Source organism: Crotalus tigris, unplaced genomic scaffold (genome assembly GCF_016545835.1).
Source record: "Crotalus tigris isolate CLP2741 ecotype Arizona unplaced genomic scaffold, ASM1654583v1 scf7180000017600.4437325, whole genome shotgun sequence".
Classification (NCBI taxonomy): domain Eukaryota; kingdom Metazoa; phylum Chordata; class Lepidosauria; order Squamata; family Viperidae; genus Crotalus; species Crotalus tigris.
Window position 1 is genome coordinate 3902743 of NW_024096504.1, and position 14408 is coordinate 3917150.

At 41.9% G+C, this 14408-nt stretch overlaps 1 protein-coding gene across 4 annotated transcripts in view; it reads left to right on the forward strand.

Annotated features, from left to right (window-relative positions):
• Nucleotides 1-9527, forward strand: part of P4HA1 (prolyl 4-hydroxylase subunit alpha 1) — a 53874-nt gene extending 44347 nt beyond the window's left edge. For 2 of the 4 annotated variants that reach the window (XM_039367544.1, XM_039367553.1), the window contains exons 11-15: nucleotides 1-54; nucleotides 3030-3095; nucleotides 4894-4962; nucleotides 7074-7170; nucleotides 8431-9527. In XM_039367544.1, coding sequence (XP_039223478.1) covers nucleotides 1-54; nucleotides 3030-3095; nucleotides 4894-4962; nucleotides 7074-7170; nucleotides 8431-8501 — 357 coding nt within the window. In that variant the 3' untranslated portion in view covers nucleotides 8502-9527. Of the gene's footprint in view, nucleotides 55-108; nucleotides 163-3029; nucleotides 3096-4893; nucleotides 4963-7073; nucleotides 7171-8430 lie in introns of all 4 variants that reach the window. The other 2 variants (XM_039367559.1, XM_039367568.1) reach the window with 1 other exon arrangement.
• The last annotated feature ends 4881 nt before the right edge of the window (nucleotides 9528-14408 follow it).

Below are 14408 nucleotides of genomic sequence, written 5' to 3' on the forward strand. Positions count from 1 at the left end.
GTAGCCAATTATGGAGTAGGAGGCCAGTACGAGCCTCATTTTGATTTCGGAAGGGTAAGTCTTTCTTCGCCTTCGAGCTTCATATGTGCTGTGTTTCTTTTTTTCCAGGTAGCAAATTATGGAATGGGAGGACAGTATGAGCCCCACTATGACTTTGCTCGGGCAAGTAAAATGATGGGTGAAAGAAAAGTTTGCGGAGCTTAGGTTTTTGGGATGTTATTGGAAGTGTCTTATATCTGTATTACATTTGGGCTTTTGAGTGGTCTAATCCATCTGACTGGATAAAGCTTCCTAAATTGCCATTTGAACAGTAAAAAGATAGTCAGTTGCAATAAACTATTAAGAAAAGAGTTAAAAGCAGTGGTGGGATTCAGCCAGTTCGCACCACTTCGGCAGAACCGGTAGCTAATTTTTTACTGCCCAGGCCCAGAATGGACTTCCGGAAGCGGCATCCATACATATTTGAATCCTACCACTGGTTAAAAGTGTCACTTCATAGAAAGTGCTTTACAGAAAAAGATTGCTGACTCATTGGGAATAGTGATAAAGCAACTTTATATTATATCAGTGGCATATAGACAAAGCAATGGTCAGCTTTTGTTTTTAGCTATATTAATTTTACCAAATTTAGCTCATTAAATGTACTCCTGGTTTAAAGTGTTGCGCTGATTAAAAAAAAAAGATGATTTTGAAATTCAGTATATCAGCATTTTAATGCCTGTTTATATATTTTTTTCTTAATGAACTATCTTTTAATCCAAAAATGGGATAAATTTAGATGGTGATTTACGAAGCATTGGTGTAAAGTAACATTTTCAATTAACATTTTTCTTGAACCAACCTTTCAGGTAGTAATTTAAAAATTCTTGCCTTAACACAAGATCAAACTTCAATTCACTTTGTTGCTTAAAATCATCTGATGTGCTTCTCAAATCAACCGTATATTAACATGTCTTCATGCATAGCTTTAATTTCTGTCCTAATATTTTTGCAGTGCGCCTATGAACTTCTGAAGTGTGTTGTAAATTCTACTTTGCTACATAATGCCCAATGTATTTCAATTTAATATTTTATTTATTTAATGAAATCTTTATTTTAGCCACTAACGGGCCTTGTCAGGGCTACTTACAATAAAATAGTGATTTATAAGAAAGAAAACAATGAAATGTAAAATCAGTGTTAAACAGGCAGAAGATAAATGAAATACAGTAGTAGCAGAAACATCAGGGATTAAAAGATATCCCAGCTTCTACAACTTCTGAAAAAAATTAAGATTAAAAAAATAACTAATACAATGTCTAAGCTTGATTTGAAAAATATTAAGAGCGCAGGTGTCAAACAAACCTCCCTGGAATGAGTGGGTAATGCAGATAGTCCTTGACTTATGGCTACAGTTGAGCCCAAAATTTCTATTGCTAAACATGACAGTTGTTAAGTGAGTTTACCTCACTTTATGACCTTTCTTGCTACAATGAAGTGAATCACTGCAGCTGTTAAGTTAGTAATAGGGTTGCTAAATTAATCTAGCTTCCCCATTGGGGAAGGTCAGAAGGTCACAAAAGGTGATCACATGACCCCGGGACACTGCAACTGTCATAAACACATGTCAGTTGCCAAGCATCTGAATATTGATCATGTGACCATGGGGATTCTGTAACAGTTGTAGATGTAAAAAAATAGTCTTAAATCATTTTTTCAGTGCCATTGTAAATTTGAAGGGTCACTAAACGATTGCTTGTAAATCAAGGACTACCTGTAATAAGCCACCATTCAAATGTTTTTCTACCCCTGGAGGAGGGCTTTTAAAGAAGATCTTTCCTAGAAAAAGCAGGTCTTTTGTATGCATAGAAAACAGTTTCTTGCAGGTGAGGTTGTTCCTAGCCATTTAAAGTTAAAATCTTTAAGTTGGGCAAAGGGCAGGAAGCTATTGCAGTACTTAATCATATGGAGGAAACACTGCAATTTTTAAACTATTTTAAACATCTGCATATGAAAGTAATTAAGTTTACCAGCATGAAAAGGTTTATCTTGTAATTCTAGGATGAAAGACATTCTGTTTGCATTGGCACAGCTTGCTTAAGCTGACAAGTATAATTTAGCTGTTTGGTTGACTTGAGTTGTAGTTAGTGGACAGCATACAATCCTCTGTTGTCTGGATTTTTTAAAAATATTTTTAGATGTAGGAGAGTTTGTTTTGTAGGAAATGTAGCACCCTGGAAACTGTGTAAAGAAATTTGCATATGTCTGCCCTGTTTATTGATGATTGTTTCTTTATGGAACTTTTTGAATAACCCGTGTTCTTTAGAGAAGAATTTGTTCAGTAATGCCTGTGGTATTGGAATCATAAGTAGACTTTATATCACCAGTAATCTTTCAAGTTTGACTATACATTCAGTCAAATTTGGCAAATACAATAGAACTGGTTTTTAAAATGTCAACAAAAGATTAAAGACAATTGCATAATTAATTCTCCAAAACATATCAGGTTTTGTAAAATAGCAAAAAAGTAGGATACAACATCTGGTAGAAGATTGTCCATGATATGTTACAGGCATTCATAAAGTGGTGGCTCAAAATGGCTAGAATTTTAGGAGGTTGCCAAAAAAAGTGAACCATTTCAGTGACTTGATACAAAGACAGCAAGAATGCATAGGATGTTACTACATAGCTCATTTTTTGGAATGGGTTTCAAAAAAATTGCTGATCAATTTCATGAACATAGGCTCTCTTATCCATTCCAAAAAGAAGAGAGTTTTCAACAAGTAAGTGGTGCAGATTTCCTTTGTATATAATGTAAAAGAATAACAAATTTGTGCTTTGTGTCTTAAGTATTTTGTGGGCTAACTATGTAATCCAACTATTCAAAAGAGTTATTACCTGATTAAAACAATGTTAGCTTCAAGGAGAAAAAGTCCTGCTACAGTTTTTCTTGCCTTTCAGATCTTCCAAGAAGAATTATATTTAAAAAATGTTTCCTCGGTGTGCCATTGTTGTTTTATTCATAATACCATCTATGTCTTTGAACACAGAAAGATGAACCAGACGCCTTTAAAGAACTGGGTACAGGCAATAGAATTGCTACGTGGCTATTCTATGTAAGTAAGATAAGTTATTAGGATGTCCAGACTTAAAATGCAATGAAAGAATTTGTCTCAGTGAGAGAGAAAACATCAATTGCTGAAGAAGACAGAACTTTTTGTATTTTTCCTATTTATGTTATGGCACTGTAGAAGGACAAGTGTTTGGTATTAGACACAGCAGTTTGGGAGAAACATTCTGTATTGTACATCATGAGTTATGTTTTTATAGGTGAATGGAATGAACCAATTTTTCACAAAACAGTGTCCTTAGCTAGATATTCTTTATCATAAATATCCAGTAAGAACATAATAGGCGTGCTTGATCAAATCAGAGGTTGGCCCATCCAATGCTGTGTGTACCAGACTCTGCTGATGGACTTATCCTGAGTCAGAGGATTGGCACATTAAGTTTAAGATTGTCACCTCTAAATGATAGCACTTCTCTGAAGTCTGTCAAGCAGACAACCCAGTTTCCATAGTACTACAGTACTTCAGCTGTAACTTTTAATTGAAGATTTAGAACTTTCTACATGCAAAACATTTAGTTTACCTTTGTGCTGCCAATTAAGCCATTATTCCGTTATCATGGTGCCCAGCCAAATGCTTCTGAGAAATTCATCAAGGAGCCATGAGCAAAAAATTTCCTCTTCCTCCTGTATTTTTTTCCTTCAAGTAAATATTGAAAATCATAAAATTTGCTTGCTGTCCATCTCACTTTGAGGTGACTGGGCAGCTAACCACAACGGAAGCCAGTAAAACCAAGAAGAATAAATAGTTTTTTTCATAATAGTAAAGATTAAATTAAAAAGATGGGAAGGAAGGAAGGAAGCAAGATGCCCGGAGGAGGGAAGGTGGGGGTCTTCTCTTAATCCATCAGCCACTATCAGTATGATACACTCCCGTTGGGGCCCCAAGCCAATTGGCAGAGCCAGGCCTTCAAGTCCTTATGGAAGGTCAGAAGCATGAAAGTGGATCTCAGCTTGTGGGGGCAAGATGTTCCAAACGGCAGGTGCTGATATTGGAGGTATTCATAAGAAGGGGTCATACACACTTGTTTTAATCTGTTCTAAAGTCCCCATTGTTCAGCTTCATTGGAAGATCTCAGTTCTAAATTTGAGAAAATGGGAAAAAATGTCTCTTGATTGACTTTCTTTATAATTGTCATCTCGCCTTCTGTTCACCTATGCTCACTTTTTATTTTTTTTATTTATTACATTTATTGGCCACCCGTCTTACCACATTGTAACTTTGGACAAAGTTTTTCTTCGTTATGATATTTTTTCAGATAATTAAGTACCTTGTTTATTTTCTGCCTCTTTTCTAGGGCTAGAATATTTTTATGGCAATTACAAAAAGCAAAAAATATACCAAATCAGGTTATATTGTAAGCTTTATGAAGACATTGTAATGTTGGTGGTTTTATTTTCTCATTCTTGTCCTCCTGATTTTCCCAACATGAAACTTGCCTTTTTCAGAGTAAATATCTATAAGGCATCTTTTTTCTTTCAGTTTTCCACCACAATCCCAAAAGCTTTTCCCTTGTCCATAATCTAACAATATAGTTTCATCAGCATTCATGTGATCAGCATATATGTACCTCTGTGTTACTAAACTATATTTACTATTTTCCCAGATAAATAATTATTGGAGCCTTTTGCCTCTTTGAATATTGCTCTCTTTGAATTAGCATAAATAATTGGGTGGCATCAAAATTTTACCTTTTTATCAGTTTATTAATGGAATCTGTGGGATTACTTTTCAATTATGGTTCAAAGAGAGTTGGGAATGGATAGTCACTTTTTCTCCTTTTCAGATGAGTGATGTGGCGGCAGGAGGAGCAACTGTATTCCCTGAAGTCGGAGCCAGTGTTTGGCCAAAGAAGGTAAGTAAGGTGACCATCTCCGACCATTCTATCCATGTACCTCATAAAGGTTCTGGTATCTTTTTGTTTTTGCTGGCAGAAAGATAAGAGTTGGATTTTGAAAGTAACACTTTTAGAGGAAAGATAGGACAGGTCCAGGTCATCCATCCATTCAGATATGTGAACAACCAGTTCTCTGTGTGGATGCCGCTTCCGGAAGTTCATTTTGGTCCTGGGCAACAAAAAATTAGCTACTGGTTCTGCCGAACTGGTGCAAACTGTCTGAATCCCACCACTGCATCCATGCCATTTTGTTTTCTGACCATACATTGGCCCAAAGGATTCTTTATGTCTTCTTCTGATGCCATGTGAAGCTGTATCAACTCTTTTGGTTGCCAGATTAGGAAGCAGTTGCAACAGCTGCTTAATTCACCTTGAGAGTTGGCAGTCTGTAGAACCAGTCATGACCTATTTGTTTCAGTCTGGTGCTCACTGGAGGATCTGATGTAACTTTGTATGGTCACTAAGATACCAGCTGTAAGTCAAGGACTACCTGTACATAGGAACAGTTATGCCGCATGTCTTCTTTTCTTTCTTCTCTTGTAGGCCTTGAAGCAATAGTCCTGGACTTATGAAATAACGCTTTATTGTTATATCTAAGTTTGAACACAACATTTAAACACTGGCAACAAGCTTAGCTTCCCCATCAGAGGCAAACAGCAGTTTGTAGTCCTAGTTTGTTGCTCATTCCTGTTATGTTTTACAATAAATTAGAAGAGTAAATAATCTTAATAAGTCCAAGAATTTTTATATTAAATGATTTGGGGCTGCCCTCATTTTTAATGAAACTGAAATATTGCCAGCTGTTTAAACTTGGATGAAAGGAGTGTAGATAGGATGTGCAAAATGTTTTGTTTTGAACCATTTCCAAAGGTGAAATTCCATCGACCTCTTATTTTGAATTGTTTTGAGCATTTTGTAACTTGAGATGGATAATTTTGTGAAAATTCACCCTTGAAATCATTTGAAATGATTTCTCCCCTAATGACCATTTGTTCAGTGACCGTTTAAAGTTAGGGCAGTGCTGAAGGAATAGTAGTTACGTGTGGTTGCTGGAAGAATGCCCTTGCAGTCATATAATCAAAATTCAGATCGCTTGGCAGGCCATCCACATTCATATCTGCAGGGATGCTTCAATTCTCCCCACCCGCTTGTCTCCCCCTTATCTCTGCCCCCTTGACTGCCGTGCACTCCGCTGCCTCTCCTGGGCCTAAGCCCCATGCTCCACTTCCAAAGCCTCAAGAATAAGCTACACACTATTTGGGCAAGGTCGGAAATGTCCTTGGAAAGAAGACCTGGCACAGCCAGCAACTGCCAGGGCCAGGATAGGTGCGCCTCTTCGGCAGCGGGAGGAAGAAGACAGTGAAGATCACCTGGAGCGGTTATGGTGGTGCAGAGGCAGTGGAGTTTAGGGTGGCCAAAAGGACAGAGATGGAGGAGGGAGATAAACTGGGTTGGAGGAATTGAAATGTGGCAGACTCTTACCATATTGAGGCTCACAGCTGGGAGGGACCAAGCCAGGAATGGGATTCCTCATAGAGGAAAAATACAGTATTTGTAGCTCAGGGATGAAATGAGAGGTCCTTGGTCCTCTGACCTTGGTTGTTTTCTTGTAGATGTTTCATTACCAAACTAGATAACATCATCAGTGCTGGTTGGGAATGGGGTTTGCTCTCATTTTATATACCATTTCTGGTAGCTTGTCCTGGCAGGATGAGTGAAAGTGGTCTTGGTGGATTTTCAGCTAATTCTGGGTGGTTAACAACAGCAATAGGGAGTGTCAGGATTGCCATTGCTAAGCAACTCTGTCAGATGATGTTGTATCTCATCACTTAGTGATGGAAATTCCAGTCCCAATTATTGTTGTTATCTAAGGACTACCTGTATTTTGCCCACCCCCTGAAATGTAGCATTTGAGGAATACTAGAAACCAAGGCAGTGGGTGATGGAGAGTGCTTTGCCGCATCCTTTCAGGCATTTGGAGGATATTTACTTTCTATATGCCCTCTTTAGTATTGCATTTTTCAAAAGTTAACCCCCAAATAAGTTACTGTTACTTTATGTTTTACTAGGGGACAGCGGTATTTTGGTACAATCTTTTTCCAAGTGGTGAAGGAGACTACAGCACCCGGCACGCTGCATGTCCAGTATTAGTTGGTAACAAATGGGGTATGTATGAAATTTGAAAGATAAGATTTTAATAGTCCCCTTTTAAATTCTGTATGGAACATCCTTGAAATGTCCCAAGTAGAAGGACATATTAAACTTTTTGTGTGAAGAGTGTGGAATCAGAATGGAAACACACTTGCATGTTTTTGTTTTTATTTTACTTTCTCACATTGCGAACAGTGAAGAGAAGTTGTTTAATTCACACCTTGCGACACAGGTTATGTGGAAATGGATTGGGGGTGGAGAGTGACTTAATGATTTCTCAGATGCTAAGTGCCTCTTAGCCCTAGTACTGATCTATGTGATGTTCGGGAATCCCCCATCCAAAACCAGAACCTGTTTTTAACTTGAAAAATGGTTTGACACTTAGGTATTGTGAGGGAATGTGCATCTGGAATAGCAGTGACGAGAATTTCCCAGAGAAAGGTCTGGATTAAGAGACAGTGCAGTCCTAAGCTGGTGGAAGAAGGAGGAAGAGGTTCAGAATGGCCATAACCTAGAATCTCTTAGGATAGCAAAAAGATTCTGTCTATTAGTTGTAAGCAAATAGTTGTAAGCAAATAAAGGATTGGACTTGATTGGATCTTGCTGTGTTGTCTTTGGGCTCGAGCCTGACAGATATGGTTCAAGCATAGCATTCTAATTCTCCTCATCCCAATAATTACAGGTAGTCCTCAACTGCTCACCATTCATTTAGTGACTGCTTGAAATTACAGTGGCACTGAAAAAAAGTGACTTATGACTATTTTTCACACAACTGTTACAGGATCCCTATGGTCATAGTTAGCAACTGACTCATATTTATGATAGTTGCAGTGGTCCCAGGATCACATGACCACCTTTTGTGACCGTCTGATAAGCAAAGTCAATTGGAAAACCAGATTCACTTTAAACCATATTACTAAATTAACAAATACAGTGATTCGCTTAACAGCTGTGTCAAGAAAGGTCATGTGAGGCAAAACTCACATAATAACTGTCTTGCTTAACAATGGAAATTTTGGGCTCAGTTGTGGTCATAAGTCGAGGACTACCTATATGATACCGTTTATGTGGCACACAAAACCACGCACTCTCCAGTCCATGAAAAAACCTTTCTCCAGGGAATCGGTCCCTGGTGCCCAAAAGATTGTGGACCTTTGCTGTAGGGAAAAACTGGAGGAACAAATGTTATGTATACTGTCTTGACCTTTCTGAAGGGAAGACAGGATGAAAATTTGATGAGCTAACAAATACTTCCTTTTTTTCTCTTTTTTATAGTCTCCAATAAATGGATCCATGAGCGTGGGCAAGAGTTTCGAAGACGGTGTGCCTTATCAGAGTTTGAATGATACCAGTCCCCTTTTATTTTTTAGGGCAAATTATTTTTCCCTTCCTCATTGCCTTGATTAACACTGATAGTTTACACTAATATCCCACTCCAACTTTTGTTTCCAGTGCCAATCACTCTTTTTAATATATATATATATATATATATATATATATATATATATATATATATATGTATATATATATATATGTGTGTGTGTGTGTGTATGTATATGTGTATATATATATATATATATATATATATATATATATATATATTTGCAGATATACCCATTTAAATGTTTTTATTGAGTGATATGCTTCATTTCTAATGATTGTAAGATGCCACCAAGTTTGTGAAGGAAGCAGAATGGATATATAAGCTTTTCATCATCTGACAACTGCTTTGCTTGGATGGTAAGATATTATATATCACTTCTACTTGTTTCTTTAGTTTTGAATGCCTGAACACTTCTGTAAAAACCAGCCGTGCTTCTGGGCCTTCACTGCAAATTGTCTGTTTTTGCCTGGTTTTACCAAGTGCCAAAAAACTTCAGAAACAAATTCTTCCTCCCAGTATAGTTTTCTTCTTCTTCTTATGCCTCACAAATAAATTGAGTTAATTCCAAGAAATGAGCCAGTAACTGTCCATATATAAAAGGCTTGAACAGAACTGCAGTTGTGCTTTGTCTGCATATGCCGGAGGACCCCTTTTGAAGGAAAGTTGTAGAAAATTTTTGTGTGTGTGTCTAAGTGCGGCTCATCTTTTTAAATGTCATTGTGATTCAAGATTGTAATTTAAAATGTATTGCTGCTTTTTATTCTGTAAGGAATAACAATTTTACCCCGTGAAGGCATGGAGACAAGATCAGTTCTGACATAACATAGAGCACTGTGCCTTATCTACCAAATTTGAATTTGTATGAAACCATATGTATAAGAAAATGCATACTTCCCCTACCAACAATACCAAACCTTGTTTTCCAATGGAGGGGCTTTGTGAAAAAAAAAAAGACAATATATTTATAATACTAAATCTTTTGAAAGTTCTTTGTGGTCTGGAGAATGATTTATGTTGTGAGCCTCAGGTGCACTTTGTCTCTGATACAAACTTTTTAACCAAGTCTCTGTTCATAAAGGATGGCGTCTGAAATATTAAATACAGATAATTCTGAAAAAGCTTACAATAGCACTTAGATTTATATACCGTTTCATAGTGCCAGCAACCGGTCTGCACAAACAACCAAAGCACCATCCACAGGATGTAGGCAGCACACAAAACCACGCACCCTCTGGTCCGTGGAAAAACCTCTCCACGGAACTGGTCCCTGGTGCCCAAAAGGTTGGGGACCTCTGGTCTATGGGTAGTCCTCAACTTACAACCACAATTAGGACCAGAATTTCTTATTGCTCAGCAAGGTGATTGTTAAGTAAGTTACACCTGATTTTATGATTTGTGTAATAGTTGTTAAGCGAATCCTGCAATTATAAAGCAAATCTGGCGTTCCTAATTGATCTTGCTTTTTGGAAGCTGGCTGAGAAGATCCCAAATGGCAACCATGTGATCCTGGGACACTGAAACCATCATATAAATACATGCTGGTTTCTCCAGCACTGGAGATGGATAATCCACTAATGGGTTGAGACTGTATTCCTGCCCAATCAGAGCAGTCAGCCAAAATTGCCACGCCCGTCCTGGACCACGAGATCCCCAGTCTTGACTGATCTCGGTCATCATCCAGATGTGCAACTTTGGCTCTTAGGCAAGTACAGTTTCTCTCCATTGGTGGATTATTCCCAGTAGCTGAGAGTTGGTAGCAAGGATTAGATTCTGTTTAATTGGCCCCTATTAAATTTCTAAATTTTAAAATTTCAAGGGAGCCTAAAATTCACAACCCCACGGGGGAAATCTCCCTTGATAGAGAGGAAGGAATTCCCTTCCTCTCTATCTTACCTATCTTACCTCTACCTTACTCCTCTCCCCTTACCTAGCTCCCTTCACTTCCCTTACCGTTCAGTCGGATCAGCTGAGCAGCACGGACGGAGCTTGCGGCTGCAGCTCCACAGTAGAAGCAAGCTTGGGAGTTGTTTGTGAGAGGGGGGGAGCGCACGTGGGGAGAGAGAGCAACGTGCAGGGAAAGCTCAGGCCCTAGCGCGGAACAGCTGACAGAGGGAAAACGGGAAAATTTGCCTCCCGTCTTCACCGGAGAGCTACGACAGTTTAAACGGACCGCCATTGTTGGAGCTGCTCAGCGCACGCGCGTCTCTTTGTTCTAGTGCACGTGGCATCACACAGCAAGAAGGAGCTACTGCGCATGCATGGCGGCCATTTTCGCACATGCGCGACGGCCTCCTGGGTGCCTTTTGAAGCAGGCAACTACAGTGCATGCGTGACAGCCTGTTTGCGCACGCGTGGCCATAATAGTTCACATTGGCCACAAATTAGAGCCTTTTAAGCGGAGAGGGTTTCCCGTCAGCATCAGCTGTTTGGAGGGGGATTTCCCCGTCACTCAGAGAAAGGAGAAATCCGACCAGAGAAAGCTTAAGAAGAATAGGCAAGATAACAGAGAATTAAGGTAAATAGAAAAATAGCATCTTCTCTTCCAGGACTTGGTGTCCCTCCAACTACAATCAATTAAAACAAAAATAATTGCTAATAATTTAATTAGTTCAATTAATTAAAAAAAATCAAATATTATCTGGCTCCACCCGGACCTCAGGTAACCCCATCAGTGGACCTGTATGTATCTGGGTTATTATTGCTTGGATTCCAGGCACCCCCAATCGTGTGCCTGTCCTTATCTGCAGCAGACCGGGCCGGGTTCCAGGCATCCCCATTAGTGTGCCTGTCCTTATCCATGCACAGCCATCAATTTGGGCCTAGACACAGAGGCTGTACCTGGGTTCCAGGTGCCCCCTGTAGTGCGCCTGTCCTTACTCAGCGTGTATACTCTCCTATTACCGGGGTTCCCCTCTCGTGACCCTGCGCTATTGGAGAATGGAGGAAGCTCTCATGCCCTCTACAGGAGCCCTTCCTTCCACGTCAGTAGCACCTGGTTCAGAGAGCTCCGACAATACAACGGCCTCTAAGGCCAGATCTACAAAAAAGTTGTCCAGGAAGGCAGACAAACAAGCAAACAGGAGACACCAAGCCCTAGAAAAAGAATTTGCCAGGGCTCAAAAAAGGGCCAGAATAGAGAAGAATCAGAACGGGAACCTAGCCCCTGAGTTACCTCTGGGGGCCTCATCTTCCCCTCTGGGAGTCTGGTCAACAGGGGAATCATCCCAGTCCCCAGCAAAATGCGTGACGGAGTCCTCATCCCTATCCCAATCTTCGCCACGGAGGTCACAGGGAGCTCCAGAGGCCACATTCACACCCGCGACAGCGGGAACACAAATGAACTCGGTCCCTCTTATTCCATCGGAGGACTGGCTAGCGGCCTTAATAGCGCAAGCGGTAGACCGTGCCCTCGAGGCCAGAGCCCAGGGCATCAAGCCGGCAGCGGCCAGACACAGATCCGGCCATCAGAAGGAAACAGGACCAACAGGACCCCTCCTCCCCTTCTGGGTCATCCCTTTCTGATGACTCTTACCTTGACCAACCAGGCACATCGCAGGAGGTTCAAATGTCCAAGGACGAAGACAACCTGCCTGAGGTGCCTTCTTTCAACGGTCTCTTTAACCCTTCTGTTTTTGTCACCCTACTGCGTAAAGCCGAATCCACAGCTCATCTCGGGCAGGGAACTCCAGCAGAACCAGCCCTTCCCGACGCGGAGGCAGACCCCAGGTTTGCCGAAAAGATAACCACTCAACACCGCATTCCTTGTCCGGCCCTCTTCCTAAACGCGGTTCGGAAACAATGGACCTCACCAGCCTCCCTTCCTCTTCCGGGTAACACCGATAAGAGGCTATACAACGTAGCCAAGGAACTGGAGGAGGCGTTGGAGGTACCGATGGTAGACGAAACCGTAGGGCCCCTAGTATCGGACACTGCCATATTGGGAGACTTCAGAGGCCCTTAAAGCCGAGGACCGCAAATGCGAGTCCACCTACCGGAGAACGCACCAAGCAACAGCATGGGCTACTAGAGCCGCTACCTCTGCTTCTTTTTTCAGCAGAGCCACACTCTGCTGGCTACGTGAATTGCAAGGCCGAGTCTCTGTAGAGGACATCCGTACCCAACAGGAATTCAGCAAAATGGTAGCAGCCACGGAGTATGCATCAGACGCAACACTCCAAGCGGCCAGGTTCTCAGCCAGAGTAATAGCGTCCAACATTACGGGCAGACACCTGCTTTGGTTAAAACACTGGCAGGCCGATGCCAAATCCAAATGGAAACTGGCATCTGCCCCGTACCAGGGAGCCAAATTATTTGGCGAGGCACTAACGCCTTATTTAACGGAAAATAAGGACAAATGCAAGGTCCTTAAACACATTCTCAAGAGACAGGAGAGACGATCAGGTTACTTCGGAAGGAAACATTCCTTTCACACAGAAAACAGGTTCACCTACTCCCAGACAGCACAGCCCTTTCAGGCTAGACAGGATAGGCAGGAGAGACAAACGGAAAGGCAAAACCCAAGGCCTAGGCAGCAAGCGCAGGGAAGGCGGCCCTTTCGGGGGAACAACCGCCCTTTTCGTCACTCCAGATGACTCCACCTCAGCCCTTCCCATAGGGGGCAGGCTCGCCCAATTTGCCCACCAGTGGGAAGAAACCACCACGGACGTATGGGTCAGAAACACCATATGCCACGGGCTCTACCTGGAATTCCTCTCCAAACCACCAAACCGTTTCCTCCCCTGTCCTTGTCCCTGAAACCAAAAAAAGAAGAAACTCATGAACGAAGCCATTCAACATCTACTAAGTATCCGAGCCATAGAACCAGTACCACTGGACCAGAGAGGTCAGGGATTTTACTCCATAATGTTTGTGGTCCCCAAACCATCAGGAAGATGGAGAGCTATTCTAGATATCAAAGGCCTAAATTTCCATCTGGCATATCGCAAATTCAAGATGCAAACGTTGCGCTCCATACTAGGAAGCGTAAGAAAAGGGGACCTCCTGACGTCTATCGACCTCACGGAGGCGTACTTACATATCCCCATCTCTCTGACCCACTGCCGGTTCTTACGGTTCGCTTACGGGGGACGTCACTTCCAATACAGGGCTCTCCCATTCGGCCTATCATCAGCCCCCAGGGTGTTGACCAAGATACTGGCGGTCCTGGCAGCTCATCTAAGGACCATACCAGTCAGAGTTCAGTGCTACCTGGACGATATATTAATCCAGTCATCATCCGCCCGCTCCGCCCAGGCGGACCTCAAACTAGTAGTGAGATTGCTACAGGATCACAGCTTCTTGGTGAACTTCCTCAAGAGCCACCTGGTTCCGTCAATGAGAATATTACATCTCGGGGCCATCATAGACACAGTGGAGTGCAAGGTATACCTCTCCCAGGAACGCCGCAACAGCATAACGGAGGCAATAACACAGCTACGCCGACGTCAGTCGGTAACGCTGGTCAGCCTCTCCCAACTGTTAGGGAAAATGATCTCGACCATAGCAATCGTCCCATGGGCCAGACTGCATTCACGGGAGTTACAATTGTTCATGCTTCCGTTCCAGAGGCAGGAGCTCAGTGCATCCCAAAGGATAGGGTTATCACAACGGGTACGGTGTTCCCTCAGATGGTGGCTATCGCCAGCCCTATTCAGAGGCTCCCACTTCAGGGAGCCGGACAGAGTAGTACTCATGACCGACGCAAGCCTGTTCGGTTGGGGAGCTCACCTCGGGACTAGGTGGACGCAGGGCTGCTGGTCCACAGTGGACCTCCATCACAACATAAACTGGCTCAAATTTCGAGCCATCCATCTGGCACTATGACACTTCCACAGCATGCTAACACGGCGCCACGTACTAGTCCTAACAG